Genomic DNA, 17211 nt, shown 5'->3' with positions numbered 1-17211 from the left:
ACTTATGAGTGAAACCCGAGGCACAGGGGACAGGAAGGTAAAATGCTGCCTTACATTCAATCAGGGCCAAGCTGCAGAATCACTTGGTGTTGCAAAATCTTTATTTGGCTAGAGGTTGGGATGAAAACACCATACAGCTTCTCCCCTGCAAAATTACGTCCTGTAGAGAACGGACTAGCCTGACAACGTTGAGTTTCCCTCTTCAAAACGGCACTTGAATCTCCATCTCTGAAGCCCGTCTGGCCGCGTCCCCATAGCACCTCGTTTCTATGGAAAACCCATTGATGACACTTGCCCTTGACAGTAAACGCACACTCGAGAGCCTATGAGGCCAGCGGAAATACAAATTCCGCATTTTAGAGACTTTTGTGATTTAAAAAGTAAATGTCACCGTCTACTTTGTAGTACCAAAAAAGCAGGTGGTCTGGCTCCTGACTTGGGAGGAAGAGCCCCGGAAGCTTGCCTTGTTTCCGAACCATGTGATCTTTCTGGAAAGCACACGTCACTGGCCATTAGGACAGTGCATCCATGGCTTACAGCCAGGGATGTGGACCCCCAATCAAATCCAGGGCGAGGCTGAGCACCCCAAGAGTCACTTACTGCTTCAGAACACATCTACCGGACAGTCATGCAGAAGGTACACAGTGTACACGTGAGTAAATGCACGCAGGTGGACGACGGGTCTGGGGTAAGACGGGCATGTATTTCTTGCCTCCACCCACCGAACGCACACTGCCTCGGTGACCCACAGCCGTGGCGGACTGCCACCGAAATCAGTGATTTGGATCTCAAGGGTCCTTTCCAAAAACCCACCAAGACTCTCTCCGAAGTGCCAGAGCCGAGTGTCGGCAGCGGGGCCCATCCCGGGCCTGCGGATGAGCTTTGGGAGGGTTTGCACAGACGAGTGTAAAGGAGCCTCTGAGAACAGATGGCGGAAAGCGGGAGGGAAAGGATACATCGGAGGGGTTCCAGGAAAACCAACAAGGTGGGGAAGGCCGACACTCCGCTCAGAGGCCTACGGCACGCTGTAGAAACAACCAGAGGGCACTGTACTCTCCCTCTGTCCTATTAGCAAATGCACAGAAGACCAACTTAAAAAAATGGATTTACTTCAAAACTACTGGTTCTCACGCGCACAAACGGATGTCAGAACTACTTGCGGAGGTTTTAAAAAATATTGAAGTCTGGGCCTCACTCCCGGAGAAGACTGCATGGTGTGGGGCTCAGGACCCTGCATTTTTAAAAAGCTCTTTGGGGAATGTGGATGCCCCCTTCTGCCTGAGTCTCTGGATTTTTAGGTCGACTGGGGTACTTTGGGCTTTTTGGGCCACTGTTTGGGAGTGCGGGGAGCTTTTTTCACAGATTTACTAGCAGTGGTGAAGAACTTGGCCCCTGGCTTTTTGGTCATCTGTCTTGGGTCTTTTTTCCCCCGTGAAGAGTTTTTTTCTTTCTCTGCGTCTTCTTTGATTCTTGGCTTCTTCCCCGGGCCACTGCCTGGGGTCTTGGGCTCCACAGCCTTTGGGGTCTCCAAACCCGGAAAAGCCTTTCTCTTCTTCCCACGGGGTGTGCTGGAAGCAGGACTCTTTTTTGGAGACTTCTTTCCTGCGGTGTGTTTTTGCACCTAAGAAAAAGCAGAGTTAAGTCCAAGGGAAGACAAACCCTGAAAGTGCCCCTCTGAGAACTGATATCATGTCACCGTCATCTTTATCATGTCACACCCCAAAGGGATACTACAGTGTGATAAGATGAGGGATGGCTTTGCCTTTTGGTGCGCATTTTGAAAGGTAACTGTTTTCCATCATTATGGATGGTAGCAAGGACCCTGGTGCTGCTCTCCCAGGTCTGGTCAACAGAGAACCGTCTTTGTCTTTTGTAGAGACGCCGAGAAGCGCACACTGGGAGCACCACAAGGAGCCTGTGGCCCAATCCTGACTCTTCTCCATCTTCAGGTGTACATTCCTTGCCTGTGGGTGAGGACAGGAGTTTCCCAAACTGTCTGTGTAAAAACCATGCGGGCTGCCTCTCAGGAAGCCCTGCTTCCCAAAGCAGACTGAGAAGGTCTTGGAGGGCAACAGGTTCCAGGATCCTCCGGAGCCCAGATGACAGCTGCTGGACAGCACTCTAGTGACAGACGTGTCCAATATGGGAGGAAGTCAGAGAGGCAAAAACAGCCAGCAAAGCAAGTTCGCTTTTCAGTAAATATAAAACAGTAGGATTGTTATGGGAAATTTGGAAAATGTAAGAAATACAAGAAACAAAATTCTCTGACAACGTCAGCACATCATATTAACTACCTATCATTCACTACTTTTCCCCTAGAAGTGTGCATTCATTTAAAAGTCAAATGTTGGGGAACCTGGTTGGCTCAGTTGGTCAAGTGTCTGCCTTCAGCTGGGGTCATGGTGTCGGGGTCCTGGGATGGAGCCCCATGTCGGGCTCCCTGCTCAGCGGGACTCTGTTTCTCCCTCTACACCCCTCTACCCATGCTCTCTCTCTCAAATAAAAAATCTTAAAAACAAATGAATGAATGCCAAATGTTATGCCCTTTCCCTAGTTACTTCATTAGCATTCCCAAGGGCTCTGTATTTTCTTTTTTCTTTTTTTTAAAGATTTTATTCATTTATTTGACTCAGAGAGAGAGATCAGAAGTAGGCAGAGAGTCAGGCAGAAATGGGGGGGAAGCAGGCTCCCTGCTGAGCAGAGAGCCCGATGCGGGGCTCGATCCCAGGACCCTGAGAGCATGAACTGAGCCGAAGGCAGAGGCTTTAACTCACTGAGGGCTCTGTATTTTCTTACTGAACATCATCTCAAATTACTTATAAAAACGACCGGAAAGGCCCATGATATGTCCTCCTCTGCGCCTCGCTGGCAAACGAGAAGGAGGCTTCTGTACAAACGCACACACTTCTACAGCTCGAGCTATGCGCCAGCCAGTCAGCTATCCGCTCTTCCAACCTGCAACATGTCACATCCCGTCCCCTGGAAACACACACAGTGTGCTTTCTCCAAAAACAATTACAATGCTCTCGGGTACACAGATCCTTTGTGTTAGCTTCGAACAGACTTAAAAACTCAGAGAACTCCAGGGACACCTGCACAAGGAGTACTTTCACCAACATGAAAACTCCAACATCCTGACAATTTTAAGGACTGCCGCTACTGGACAAAGAACCCAATCGGTCAAGGGCAGGGCTAGCCCTGGGACGGTCACTCCCACCTCCTAAGGCCACGCCTCACACCAGGGACATGCAGGCTGTACCCGTGGTGAGAACAGCCATCCAGGCCCTCAGCATCCCCTTTCTTCCTCCGCATGTTCAACAGACCTTCTCCTAGCTGGACGGACACTGCGAACGAGGAAAAACTATACCAAGGAATCAAAAAGTTAAAATATTCTGTTCCTTTAACTGATCCCGTGAAACCCACGCAGTTGGGATTTCCGGAGCACACATGTGAGCCGCCCTGCCCTGCTAAGTTTCCTAAGGCTGATGACACGGGGGATCCAGGACTCTCCGTCAGCAACGAAACCACTGCCCACGTTTTTGCCCCGGCCTGCTCGTTAAAACCACGGGCAGCGTTTCCTACAATTACAATGAAAACCAATGACAGTACCTCCGCGTTTCCTTTGGCTGGTGTCTCCCCTATCGGCACCAGCACAGGGATCTCGTCTTCGGATTCCTCCTGCACCTTCGACTGAGCTTTCCCTCGACGGCCCTCTTTCTTCTCACGGGCTCCGGACCCCTCCTTCTGGGGGGCGGGGGCAGGGGTCGGTGCTGTAGTTCCACTAGTTTTGGGGTCCACATCCTCCTTCTCCGGGCCCGACGGAGTCTTCCCAGCCTGTTTCATAAGCCTTTTGTTTTTCTTCTTCTCTTTCTGTTTTTCACGATACTCTTTTTGTTTTTGTTTTTTCTTTGCTTCCTACAAAAAAGAAACAAAACCGTACACGCACAAGCGCAAGCGTAACTTCAGTAAGGAACGTGCTCGTTGGCACATAAACAGCAGAGACTCAGCACGTGCAGCTCTGATGCACCCTATGCTTCTGCAAAGTGCCCCGATGTGTACCAACTCCAAGCAAACAAACCCCACGACCGGCACGTGAGCCTCAACTCCAGTCTGGCTGTAACTCGCAGCCGAGGATGGCCGCTCTGGGAATTACACGCTGGGACTCCGAACCCGGGTGTGCGGCTGGAGCTTCCGCGAAAGCTGATCTCGTTCACGGGGGAGTTAAGAATTATCCTCAGTTGTAGAGCACTCTGATGTGATTTATGTCTCAATGAAACGGTTTCCCAAAAACCCCCACAACTGATCACTTTTTCCTGACTTCAGGGTTTTGGCTTTAAGTGGAAACAGTAAAACGTTTCCACAGCTAGAGGTCCGTTGTCCTAACCAGAGTCCCGGTCAGTAACATCCCTGACCGTGTCCGCCCCATTTTAACCAGCGGTTCCAACATTTTAACCAGCAATCCCAACATTTTCTCCAAGTCCTCAAATGAATCGGACAAATGGCAAAAAAATTCAGATTTCTTGCTTCTGGTAACAGCAGTCTGTTATCCTGGGTCATCTTCCCAATGAAAATAAGTAAAAAAGTAGGGCAGAATATATTTAAAAAATTTTTTTTTGCGGGGGGACGCCAGGGTGGCTCAGTGGGTTAAAGCCTCTGCCTTTGGCTCAGGTCATGATCCCACGGTCCTGGGATCAAGCCCCACACTGGACTCTGCTCAGCCGGGAGCCTGCTTCCCCCTCTCTGCCTGCCTCGCTGTCTGCTTGTCATCTCTCTCTGTCCAATAAATCAATCTTAAAAAAATAAAAAATAATAATAAAAAAAAAAACCTTAAAGGCATCAAGGAACCAACTACGTACAAAACATTTAAAATAAGGAGCCAGGGGCGCCTGGGTGGCTCAGTGGGTTAAGCCTCTGCCTTTGGCTCAGGTCATGATCCCAGGGTCCTGGGATCGAGCCCCGCATCGGGCTGTCTGCTCAGCGGGGAGCCTGCTTCCTCCTCTCTCTCTGCCTGCCTCTCTGCCTACTTGTGATCTCTGTCAAGTAAATAAATAAAAATCTTAAAAAAAAAAAGTGCTTAATGAACTTCCTGTTTTCTTTTAACTTCTCTCGCCTCTACAGAGGCCCCCACTGAGCCTACTCGGCCACTTAACTAACGTACCGATAAACACAAGGTACCTGTACCTCGCTACGCTTTACTCACACCCCCGCTAACGGAGCTCATCTGTAGAGTGGGGACAACGCACGCAAAGCAGGACCACTGGGCAGCCACTGAAGGTCAGGCAGGAAGGGCATCTGCTCCTCTTCCTGGGCCACGTTTCTATCTGTGACGAAGCCCACCGGTATTTTAAAGCCTACTCACCTTCTTCTTCTGACTGGGGGTGCGTATGCCCTTGGCTTCATCCCGACAGCTGACAAACGAGGAAAAGATGGGCAGGGAAGCGGACCTCTCGGTTTTCACATACAAGAGCTTCACGCTCTCCCACTTCTGCAACAGACAAGAAAGGTACGATCGGTGCGGGTCCTGTTTCTTTTAAAGAACAAGAGTCAAGGCATGCCCCCGCGGGACCGCACCTCTGGCAACTTTTGGGAAAGCCTCTTCGCCACGGTGATGATGTTATCGACAACGTGCTCAACCTCCATTCCAGTGTGGCCAACGCGGATAGTACTGAAATGTAATACAGCATGAGACAGGAAAGTTTTAAAAAATAATAGTAATTTGTGTTTCAAAATACAGCACAGGGGCGCCTGGGTGGCTCAGTGGGTTAAAGCCTCTGCCTTCGGCTCAGGTCATGATCCCAGGACCCTGGGATCAAGCCCCACATCGGGCTCTCTGCTCAGCAGGGAGCCCGCTTCCTCCTCTCTCTCTGCCTGCTTCTCTGCCTACTTGTGATTTCTGTCTGTCAAATAAATAAACAAATCTTAAAAAAAAAAAAAAAAAATACAGCACAGGCAGGTAAGCGAAACATAAATACATGATCCTGAGAAAAAAAATTAAAGGTAGAAGCGTTCAAGTCTTTGTGGTTTCACTATTTCTCTTTTTGTAGTTGTTTTATACAACTGTTATTTTGTTTAAATTCAATTAACATAGTGTACTATTAGTTCCAGAGGTAGAGGTCAGTGGTTCATCAGTCTTGTATAATGCCCGGTGCTCACAGCATCACGTGCCCTCCCTCATGCCTGTCACCCAGCTACCTCCTCCCTCACCCCCCGTCCCTCCAGCAACCCTCAGTTTGTTTCCTGTGACGAAGAGTCTCTTATGGTTTGTCTCCCTCTCTGGTTTTATTTTTTCCTTCCCTTCCCTACGATCCTGTTTTGTTTCTTAAATTCCACCTGTCAGGGGCACCTGGGTGGTTCAGTGGGTTAAAGCCTCTGCCTTTGGCTCAGGTCATGATCGCAGGGTCCTGGGATCGAGCCCCGCATCAGGGAGCCTGCTTCACCCCCACCCCCGCTCTGCCTGCCTCTAATAAATAAATACAATCTTAAAAAAAAAAATTTCCACCTATCAGTGAGATCATACGGTAACTGTTTTTCTGTGATTGACTTGTTTTGCTTAGTTTCATGTTATTTTTAAGATTTTATTTGTCAGAGAGAGAGAGAGCATATGAGCAAGCAGGAGCAGCAGAGAGAGAGGGAGAAACAGACTCCCCACTGAGCAGAGAGCCCGACTCATGGCTCGATCCCAGGACCCTGCGATCATGACCTGAGCTGAAGGCAGACACTGAACAACCTTAGCCATGCAGGCACCCCAGGTTCAATATATTGTAAAAGGAAATTATGATCTTTTGTTTTCTAGCAATGCCCTGCTCCCGAAATACCATGACCCGGTGATGGAGGAGCTGCCCTGGGAGGCTTATCAGCCATCAGCTGGAGGAAGTTCTACCTTCATTCTAGAAAACATGGGTCACACAGTTGGCCCTCGAGCTTTCCTGAGGAGCTGTTCTGGAAGGAAAGACCGCTGGGAGGGATGCTTGTGTCTTTACAGTCCCCTGTCCTGACCCAGCTGTCATCATCTAAGACCAACAGTTCTTGTCCCTGGTGTAACAGCGTCTGCGTGCCAAGGGCAAGATGATCCCTTCAGCTGAAGCGGGGTATAGACAGAAGCCAACTGGAAAGCTCCGCTACTGCTCAGCCACTGGGGCCCTGTTCCTGCCAGGCCCTGTCCTCCCTACCTCAGGAGCTGGAAGGCAAACTCATGGTCTGCTGGGAGTCGCAGAATGAGGATGAGACGGGGCTGGTGCTGTCACACCCCTCCAGCCAAAGACAGGGCTCTGCCCGCTGAGGGCTCACTGCCAGTGCAAGCACATCCCTGGTCTCCCAGACGGGAAGATGACAAGAACTGAAGGAGACAGGAGAGGGGGCAGGTGACGGGACAGGAGAGAGAATGAGGGGAGTCGGGAGAAGAGTGGGTGTGAAAGGAGAGCAAAGTACAGCTCAGGCATCTATACTGTCCGTCAGCTGCCCACAACTCTCCTGAAGGGGAAGAGGAGACTGATGCTCCTTCCTCTGCCTTCTCGGAGCCATCTCCCTCTCCCAGCTGCCCACCGATCCCAGGCCCCTAGGCCTCTGACCTGCCCTCGGACCACCTCCCACGAGCCACAACTTTGATGTCTGCCTACAACCAGAGTTGGGCCCAGGCCTGACCACCAACTCTTCTCAGCAGCTTTACTACACCCAGTTAAGGGATCGCCCACCTGCAGACAGAAGACAAGCCCAGAACCATCCCAGGGAAGCAGAGTCTAGACATCCTGATGGTCACATTTTACCATGGGCCCTGCCCTGGGCATGCAGAGGTTCCTGGGGTATCTGGAAGAGAGGCCCCAGAGCCCCCCAGTGCTGCCCTCCTGGCAGCTGTGCAACCCCACACCACAGATGCCCAGCCAGAAGGTAATTTTTCAAAATAATTCTAAATATGTTTAAAAATCCCCTCCTTCGGGGCGCCTGGATGGCTCAGTGGGTTAAAGCCTCTGCCTTCGGCTCGGGTCGTGATCCTGGGGTCCTGGGATCGAGCCCCACATCCGGCTCTCTGCTCAGCGGGGAGCCTGTCTCCCCCTTTCTCTCTGCCTGCCTCTCTGCCTACTTGTGATGTCTGTCGAATGAATGGATAAAATCTTAAAAAAAAAAAAAAAGAAAAAAATCCCCTTCTTCAAAAGGGGAACTCTCCTACACTGCTGGTGGGAATGCAAATTGGTGCAACCACTCTGGAAAATAGCATGGAGGCTCCTCAAAAAAGTTGAAAACAGAGCTACCCTACAACCCAGCAATCGCACTATTGGGTATTTACCCTAAAGATACAAATGTAGTGATCTGAAGGGGCACATGCACCCGAATGTTTATAGCAGCAATGGCCACAATAGCCAAACTACGGAGAGAACCTAGATGTCCATCAACAGATGAATGGATAAAGAAAATGTGGGGTATATATATATATATATATATATATATATATATATATATGATGGAATACTATGCAGCCATCAAAAGAAATGAAATCTTGTCATTTGCAACGACGTGGATGGAACTAGAGAGTATTATGCTGAGCGAAATAAGTCCATCAGAGAAAGACAATTATCATATGATCTCCCTGATATGAGGAAATTGAGAGGCAACGTGGGGGATTTGGGGAGTAGGAAAAGAATAAATGAAACAAGATGGGATCGGGAAGGAGACAAACCATAAGAGACTCTTAATCTCACAAAACAAACTGAGGGTTGCCAGGGGGAGGGGGCAGGGAGAGGGTGGTTGGGTTATGGGCATTGGGGAGGGTATGTGCTATGGTGAGTGTTGTGAAGTGTGTAAACCTGGCAATTCACAGACCTGTACCCCTGGGGCAAATAATACATTATATGATTAAAAAAAAAAAAAAAAAAATCCCCTCCTTCTGCTCATCTGCCAAGTGCTCCAACTTAGCCGGCCCCTTGGGGTATTGAAAAAGGTGGAGCCACATTCTCTGTCCACCTGGAGAGCCACACCTCCCCAAAAAGTCTCTCAGAGGCCAGATGTGGGGGGTTCTACCCAGCTTGCCATCCTGATTCAGAAGAAATCAGTGTGAAAACAAAGAGACAACAGATAGCAGATGAGGCAGGATGGATGATGAATTCACTGAACAAGAAGTCAAATCAAGACTTAGAGGTCTTGGGCCGCCTGGGTGGCTCAGTGGGTTAAAGCCTCTGCCTTCGGCTCAGGGTCCTGGGATCGAGCCCCACATCTGGCTCTCTGCTTGGCAGGGAGCCTGTTTCCTCCTCTCTCTCTCTCTGCCTGCCTCTCTCCCTACTTGTGATCTCTGTAAAAAAAAAAAATCTTAAAAAAAAAAAAAAAAAAAAAGACTTAGGGGTCTCTCCCCTGTAACAGGTAACATGATCCCGGGCAACAGGAGAGCCCAGAACCACTGACGTTCACTATGTGTTAGTTTTGTCCTCCTTGTTTCCCACAATACCTACAGGTGCCACCAGCCACACATGCCTATTTCAGTTTACATTACGTGAAATCAAGTAAAATTAGAAATTCAGCTCCTTGGCCACGGCAGCCATATACAGCTCATGACTCCCTTTTCTTCTTTTAAAGATTTTATTTATTTATTTGACAGAGATCACAAGAAGGCAGAAGAGAGAGGAGGAAGCAGGCTCTCCACCAAGCAGAGAGCCCAATGTAGGGCTCTATGCCAGGACCCTGAGACCATAACCCGAGCCAAAGGCAGAGACTTTAACCCACTGAGCCACCCACGCACCCCATGCTCAGGACTCTTATGCAGATCCCAGATACAGACCACTTCCATCACTGTACAAAGTTTTATGGGATGGCGCTTTTCTAGGGAACCAAGTACTTCTTAGGGATATACCTTACTTTTAACAGAAGGATCTGGTTTCATTAACACGATCTTGTTAAAAAAAAAAAAAAAATTTATATAATTATTATCAAGTGGATAGAAAACGAGACACTGATAGCTTTGCCCTACCTGCAGGAACCACTTTTAGAGATGTTTAAGACCGTTCCACCGATGCATTCATTGATCTCCCTGGATAAATTCTTGGACAGAAGGTTTACAGGTACCGGAACTCTGTAAGAACACACAGGCACTTGGAGCAGAATGTATACACATCTGCGAAGTTCACTCTGCTCAAACCCCGTTACTGGTAAGAAACCTACTTCTTTCTGTGGTAGAAATGTCTCCCCAGGTGGGACGGCAAGAGACGCCGGATTCTCGCGTCGGTAAGGAAGAAGTCAAAACTGCCCAGGAGGCGGAGCTTGGCTTCATAGGCTTTATACTCCTTTTTTAAAGTTCGGAGGGGGATAATCTAAAAAAACACAAGGAAGAGGAAAAACACAAAAAGTTAAGAACTTGAACAAGAAGAAGAAAACTGAAGCAATAACTTGTGTCCGGATCTTAAAATGTCCCAGGGCCACAGTTTAGGGAACATGTGGAGAGCACCGAGCATGGGCCAGGCACTGTGTTAACCACTGGGGACACAGAGACTGATGAGCTGGGACGGCCTATAACGAAAGGACACCAGCAACTACAAACCACAGCGGGAGGCGCCAAGTCACAGGCAAACCCGGGAATGTTCTGAAAGTGCTGACTGTGACCTAATGGAATGATCTTCTGGAAACTCTTCAAGATACAAAAGTTAAGGATGGGGCGCCTGGGTGGCAGTTGGTTAAGCCTTTGGCTCAGGTCATGATTCCAGGGTCCTGGGATCCAGCCCAGCATTGGGCTCCCTGCTTAGTGGGGAGTCTGTTTCTCCCTCTACCCTGGCTTATGCTCTCTCAAATAAATAAATGAAATCTCAAAAAAAAAAAAAAAAAAAAAAAAAAAAAAGAAAAAAGTTACTTATGTACACATTAGCTTTTAGGTCAAAACAAACAAACAAACAAAACCTTAACAGTTCATCTATCATAGAAAAGATGGAACATACCTTACTGAAGCCAACAAAAATTATAAAGAAAAAAATAAGATTAAAAATTAAATTCCTGGGGTGCCTGGGTGGCTCAGTTGAGTTAAGCCTCTGCATCAGCTCTGGTCATGATCTCAGGGTCCCAGGATCGAGCTCCGCATCGGGCTCTCTGCTCAGCAGGGAGCCTGCCTCCCCCCTCTCTCTGCCTACTTGTGATCTCTGTCTGTCAAATAAATAAATAAGAAATCTTAAAAAGACAAAAAAAATTAAATTCCTAGGGGCGCCTGGCTGGCTCAGTCGGTGAAGCACGTGACTCTTGATCTCAGGGTCGTGAGTTTAAGCCCCACAGTGGGTGGAGAGATTATGCAAAAATGAAATTTTTAAAATGAATGAATGAGTGGCTAAATAAATAAAAATAAAATCTCTAGGACAGAAATACTAGGTTAGCAGGTAGTACAGGAATGTATGACTTATCACTTTAAGGACTGAATCCGATCTTTTAATTGTCCTGAAAATATTAACCGCTCCTGACCTGAGAAATGGTTTTAATCCCATGCTTGTTCAAAAGCTTCTTGTAAAACCGTTCCGTCTTTTCAGGAGTTAAGTTGGGTTCATCCTTGGTAAGTAAACAAATATCTGTTAAATCTGATCGAATACTGTGAGGCAAGGACCTGCAAAACATAGAGATGGGACAGAGAAAGCAAGCGTTATAACAGACACAACACAATGTATGTTTCTATTCCACAGGACACAATAAATTCAGTCATTCCGACAAACTGTCCGCGCTATTTAAGCAAATACTCCACCAAGAACATTTAAAAATGTATGTAGTCTTCAATGATACAGAGAAGAGATTTAAGATCCAAGTAAACCATCACAAATACCCAGACTCCAAGATATCAACTGAGGGTGCCTGGGTGGTTACGGGTCCAACTTGATTTGGCGCAAGTCAGGATCTCAGGGTTATGAGATCGACCCCTGCACTGGGCTCCACCCAGGTGTGGAGTCTGCTTTAGATTCTTTCTCTGCTGCTTCCCAGGGCCCTCCCCCACCAAATAAAGTATCAATTACTATGTGGGATATAAGGAGACTTAAAACATAATGAAGCCACCCAAGGTAATACACACGGGGTTATATTATTTTAAAGATTTTATTTATTTATTTGACAGAGATAGAGAGAGAGCACAAGTAGGCAGAGAGGCAGTCAGAGATGGTGGGGGGAGATGCTGAGCAGAGCGGGATGCGGGGCTCAATCCCAGGACCCTGAGATCATGACTTGAGCTGAAGGCAGAGGCTTAATCCACTGAGCCACCCAGGCGCCCCCGTGTTTTTGTTTTTGTTTTTAAAGGCACAATTACATGTTTCAACTCATAATTTGAGTTTGCAAAATTTCCACCAGAAACAAAAGCGCAACTGTTACAGCTCTACAGAATGACCGAGCAGATAACAAGGGCAAAAGTAGAAAATCAGAACTTACAATCTGACCCTCAGTTCTTTACTTGGAATCTTCCACAATACCACCATTAAAAAGAAATTTTCATTCTCATTCAAAAGCAATCCATTTGCGTTTTTCCTGGACTTGGAATGTGTCAACAGAGCTTCCACTGCCTTTCTAATCTGCAAAGTAGAGATATGCAAATACATTAAATCTCACTCTAATTTAGCATTTGCTCCCTCCTCTCGCCTTTTTTCCTTTTCTTTTTTTTTTTTTCCTCCTCAAATTCTATTTGAATAGGCAACTCCACAACCCTCTGTATTAGGATCCTACAATTTGGGATCAGACTGCATCAGAAACGACCGAAGTATCCGCTCAGCACCCACTTGCCAAAAAGAGCCTCTCCCACGTGAAGGCATCGCGCCAGGTGGGAACGTGCTTCCCGCGGCCTCGATGATTGAGGCAGCGATCCCGGGAAAAGCGCAACACGCCATAACTAGCACCCACTGGGCGCTTACCAAGGGTCAGGCCCCTGGCTACAGCTCTTCACAGGCCTCGCCTCCTCTGATCCCGGTGAGGATCTGATCCCGGTGAGGCGCCGAAGCCAGCAAGCAGAGGCCCTCTTAGACCCGAGGTCACTGAGGCTTGCAGAATTAAGCGACCCGGTCAAGCCAACGGGTAAAGAAGCAGAGCCAGGTGCGTCTCAACCCGGAACCCCGGCTGCACCTGCAATCTACCTGGGGGACCAGGCCGCAGGGCTGGGGGTCGGCAGGCGCCTCCCCGCGCGCAGGAAGGAGGCGGCAGGCTGAGCGCAGCTCGACCCAGCGACTCTCCCCAAACTCCGGGGGCGCCCGCGGGGGCGCGAAGCCCGCACCGGCACCCCGCGTCTCACAAGCCCCCTGCCACCCCGCCTTCCGAGCCCCACGCCCCAAAGGGCCGCTCACCTGTCCTTTGTCCAGCTGCTCCACGGAGGCCGGGGTCGCGGGAGCGGAGTCCGAGGCTGCGGTTGAGGATGAGGGTGCGGTGGAAGCGGAACCCTCCATTTCGCTCGCACCTCGTGCGGCCGTGCGCGCGGTACCCGGGTCTGGCTCCCCGTGCGCACGCGCGAGCTCAGGCCCGTAGCCGGAAGTTGGGGGGCGGGACCGGTCTCTCGCGTCACGTCCGGGAGCGCGGGGTCAAGACCCAGGAAGTCACCGCTGCGGAGTTTTGGCGGCTCGAGTGAACCGGGCTAGCGGGCGCGCCTGGGGTCCCAGTGTCTCGCGTGAGGCGCGGGAGCCTCCTGGTGACTCCTGGCTCTCGCTCTGCGCGGAGGGACTCGAGCGAGCGCCTGGATGTGGGGGAGGGGCGCGGGGAGAGCGCGAGGCCTGGCCTGCCACCCGCCGCCTCGCCTGCCACCCGCCGCCTCCCCTTCGGAGGCCGGGGGCGCGGGTCTCTCCTGGGCCTCCGGTCGCGGGCGAAGCGTGCGGACTGGAATAATCCGAGGCCGGAGAAGGTAGAAGCCCCTCCCACCCCGCGTCCCCCGAGGTCCCCCCGCGGCCACGTGGAGCCTTCCAGGGATGTTCCAGGCACGTTAGGAAATACATACTTCTTCCTCTTTATGGATGCGTGGGTTTAAACGTATTCTTTCCTTTTTAAGATTTTACGTATTTATTTGATAGCACAAGCAGGGGGAGTGGCAGGGAGAGCAGACAGAAGGGGAAGCAGGCTTCTCGCTGAGCGGGGAGCCCGAGACGGGGCTTGAGCCCAAGACCCTGGGATCTTCCTGAGCGGAAGGTAGATGCTTAACCGACTGAGCCTCCCAGGCGGCCATTAATCATCTTTTTTGGAAAGCAGATAGTCGTCTAGTGTACCCGCTGTTCTGTACGTTGTCTTTTCCTCCGAATGCATGTATCTTGGAGATTGTCCACGTCGGTACCTAGTGCTCTGCCTCGTTTTTAAAAACTCCCTTCTATCGTGTAGGTGAACTGTTTATTTAGGAATATTTTGATGGACATACAAGACGATTCTAGTCTTTTTGCAACTAGCTGTGGACATGTTTGAGAGCTGAAAGAATGGGAGTAGGGGGGGCTTTCCATGTCTGTTGTTTCCCCCAAAATGCTCCTTCCATTTTGGCAAACCTGGAGGAAGGCTTGTTCTTCTGCTGATCTCTGATAGTGACTTTGTAATCAGCTTGTGGAAGGAATGTTTTTAAACCTTCAGCACCTGCTCTCACTCATCTGTTCTAGAATTTCATGTCAAAAGGTCTTCATTTTAGCACAGTATTCTGAATTTTGTGGGAGGCCAGGTGTGCCAGCGTTTTCTAGCGTTCTGAGAAGAGCGGTAGGGGAGTCACATGTGACATCTGAATTCGAGGTTGAGAACCAGACTTGTAGACCAAAGCAAAGGCATGCCTTAAAGGAGCAGGGTGGTGTTTGCAGGGAGCAAGTGGCTGGAGCAGGGACAGGAAGAGGGGAGGATAGGAGATGAGCTAGAATGGTAGCTTAGGGAATTAATTCATTGCGAGACTGAAGGTTGCTATGTACCTTGGAGCCCTGTGTAGGTATATGGTTTTTGAGCTGGTGGTAGGGAAGAAGAAGAGGTGGCCTCATTCATCTGTAGGCTTTGGGAAAGTTCATAATCTGGCTGTGATATTGTCTTGATATAAAAAAAATAGGACACATGCCCAGAAATTCCTGGATATTTAAGTGATGGTGCTTCATGCCCTTCCCCTTGAGTGTGACTTGTTTCTATCAGATGGGACACAGCAGACTATAGTTTCCACCTTGAGTATTTTTTCCCTTGCATCTCTCTCTCCCTCCCTCTCTTTTGTTGTGTTCAAAGTGTTTGCTCTGGGTGAAGCCAGCCACCATGTCCTGACGCTCCTCGGCCTGCTGCAACCATGGGAGTGAGCACGGAAGTGGATCCTCGGGGAGTCGAACACTGAGATGATCAGAAACTTTTTTTTTTTTAAGATTTTATTTATTTGAGAGAGAGTAAGTCGAGTAGGGGCCAGGCAGAGGAAGAAGGGAGAAGCAGACTCCCCGCTGAGCAGGGAGCCAAGGCAGGGCCTGATCCCGGGATCCTGAGATCATGACCTGAGCTGAAGACAGTTGCTTAATTGAGTCACCCAGGCACCCCAACCACAGACTCTCGAGAGACCCTTAGCCAGAACTATCTAACTGTGCTGCCTCCTGACCCACAGAAACTGTGAGGCACTAAGTGTTTGTTATTTTAAGGCACCAAATTGGGGGTAATTCGTTATCCATCATAGATAGCCAATGGGAATTTGTCGACCTTCTGTCTTCAAACCCATCCACTGTGTTGACGCAGAGGTCCTGGGGAGACCTCATGCCTAGCAGGTCCCACAGCAACTCATTACCTTCCCCACAGGCCTGCGTGTCCCGTGTTTTCTGTCTCAGTCGTTGGCACCACCAGCCACCTAGTTGCCGCGGCCAGCGTATGGGAGCCATCCTTAACCCTTCTCACCCCCCACACACGGTCAACGGCAAAGACTTGTGTATTCCTTTTAGATGTCTCTTGTATTTATCTAATTCCTTCTACTGCCATCTTGTAGTGCAGCCGGCGTCCTGTTTTCCTCCGACTGAGCTAACTCGTCTTCCTGTCTCCATTTGTGCATCTTACTCCGTTCCCTGCCCCCTTCAGTTTTCGTCAGAACGTGCAAATCTGACCCTATCAAAGCCGATCATGCTTGACCACCTCTGTGGCCTTATCGTTGTGAGGATAAGGTGCAGATTGCTCCAGACGCCTCACATATATCAGAGTTGGCATCTGTTATCTGGTATCCTATCTAGTTTAGTATTTGTCCTGAAAAAGTGCCTCAGTTTGAACAATAAATGACACGGTCATTCACACATTAGGTGGGCTTCATCTGGTGCCTCCCTCCCATGTCCTTAACTTCACACACTGCCCCCACCCCTTGGAGATCCTGCTCTCAGCTCCACTCTGTCTTCATACCTTCCCACGTGCCCTGACTCCTTCCCCAAACACTGCCACCTCCACAGTTGTTGCCTCATAATTGGCTCTCCCATTGGAGGATAAGCTTTCAGAGGGTCGGGGAGAGCCAGTTAATCATAGGAAAATGATAAATGATACATGTTCACCACTGTGTCCTAGTACCTAGCACTTATCCCATACATGACATAATTAGTATTTTTTTAACAACTTTTTTTTTTAAAGATTTTATTTATTTGACAGAGATTACAAGTAGAGAGGCAGGCAGAGAGAGAGGGGGAAGCAGGCTCCCCGTTGAGCAGAGCGCCCAATGCAGGGCTCGATCCCAGGACCCTGGGATCATGACCTGAGCCGAAGGCGGAGGCTTTAACCCACTGAGCCAGCCAGGCGCCCCCATAATTAGTATTTCTTTAAAGAATATGTAATGCATTGGAATGGCTGAGACAGGGCTTACAGGAAACGACTGTGGTCGTCTAGGTACTGAAATCTGATGAGGGGAACAGCATCGAGGACAAAGTGTAAGACTTGACACCTGGGTGGCTCAGTCGGTTGAGCATCTGTCCAGCTGTCGATTTCGGCTCTGCTTATGATCTCAGGGCCGTGAGTTCAAGCCCCGTATTGTGCTGCACACTGGGCATGGAGCTTACTTAAAAAAAAAAAAGAAAGAAAAAGATCTGACCAAAAATTGGATATATTAGGAGGGAAATTCAGATTACTCCCAAATTCTGAATACCTGGGCACATGAGTGGTGGTGTTAGTAGAACTTGGGACGGCAGGAGGAGCAGATTTGGAAAGAAAAATACGAGATTCTTTTTCAGTATTTTGAGCTTGACATTCCAGGGGCACATCCAGGATCTGGGCCGTGGGAGAGAAGGTTCTTGAGGGAAAGAAGGAAGTTTGGAAGTCAGGGAAGGGACAGTTACAGCTGCGGACGGA

General features: G+C 49.3%; 1 protein-coding gene across 1 annotated transcript; it reads right to left on the bottom strand.

Moving 5' to 3' along the window:
- Positions 1 to 88: 88 nt before the first annotated feature.
- LOC111156235 (ribosomal L1 domain containing 1) lies at positions 89 to 13436 on the bottom strand. The gene is made up of 9 exons (XM_022516986.1): positions 13269 to 13436; positions 12367 to 12506; positions 11422 to 11560; positions 10144 to 10292; positions 9953 to 10054; positions 5572 to 5665; positions 5360 to 5485; positions 3610 to 3915; positions 89 to 1621 (listed from the first exon to the last, which is right to left on the bottom strand). Exons 1-9 carry the CDS (start codon positions 13365 to 13367, stop codon positions 1295 to 1297), a joined length of 1482 nt encoding a protein of 493 aa, XP_022372694.1. The 5' UTR covers positions 13368 to 13436; the 3' UTR covers positions 89 to 1294.
- Between the last annotated feature and the right edge of the window lie 3775 nt (positions 13437 to 17211).

Source organism: Enhydra lutris, unplaced genomic scaffold (assembly GCF_002288905.1).
Source record: "Enhydra lutris kenyoni isolate GAN:26980312 unplaced genomic scaffold, ASM228890v2 scaffoldscaffold45, whole genome shotgun sequence".
Taxonomy (NCBI): domain Eukaryota; kingdom Metazoa; phylum Chordata; class Mammalia; order Carnivora; family Mustelidae; genus Enhydra; species Enhydra lutris.
This window is presented reverse-complemented; position numbering and strand designations above follow the sequence as displayed.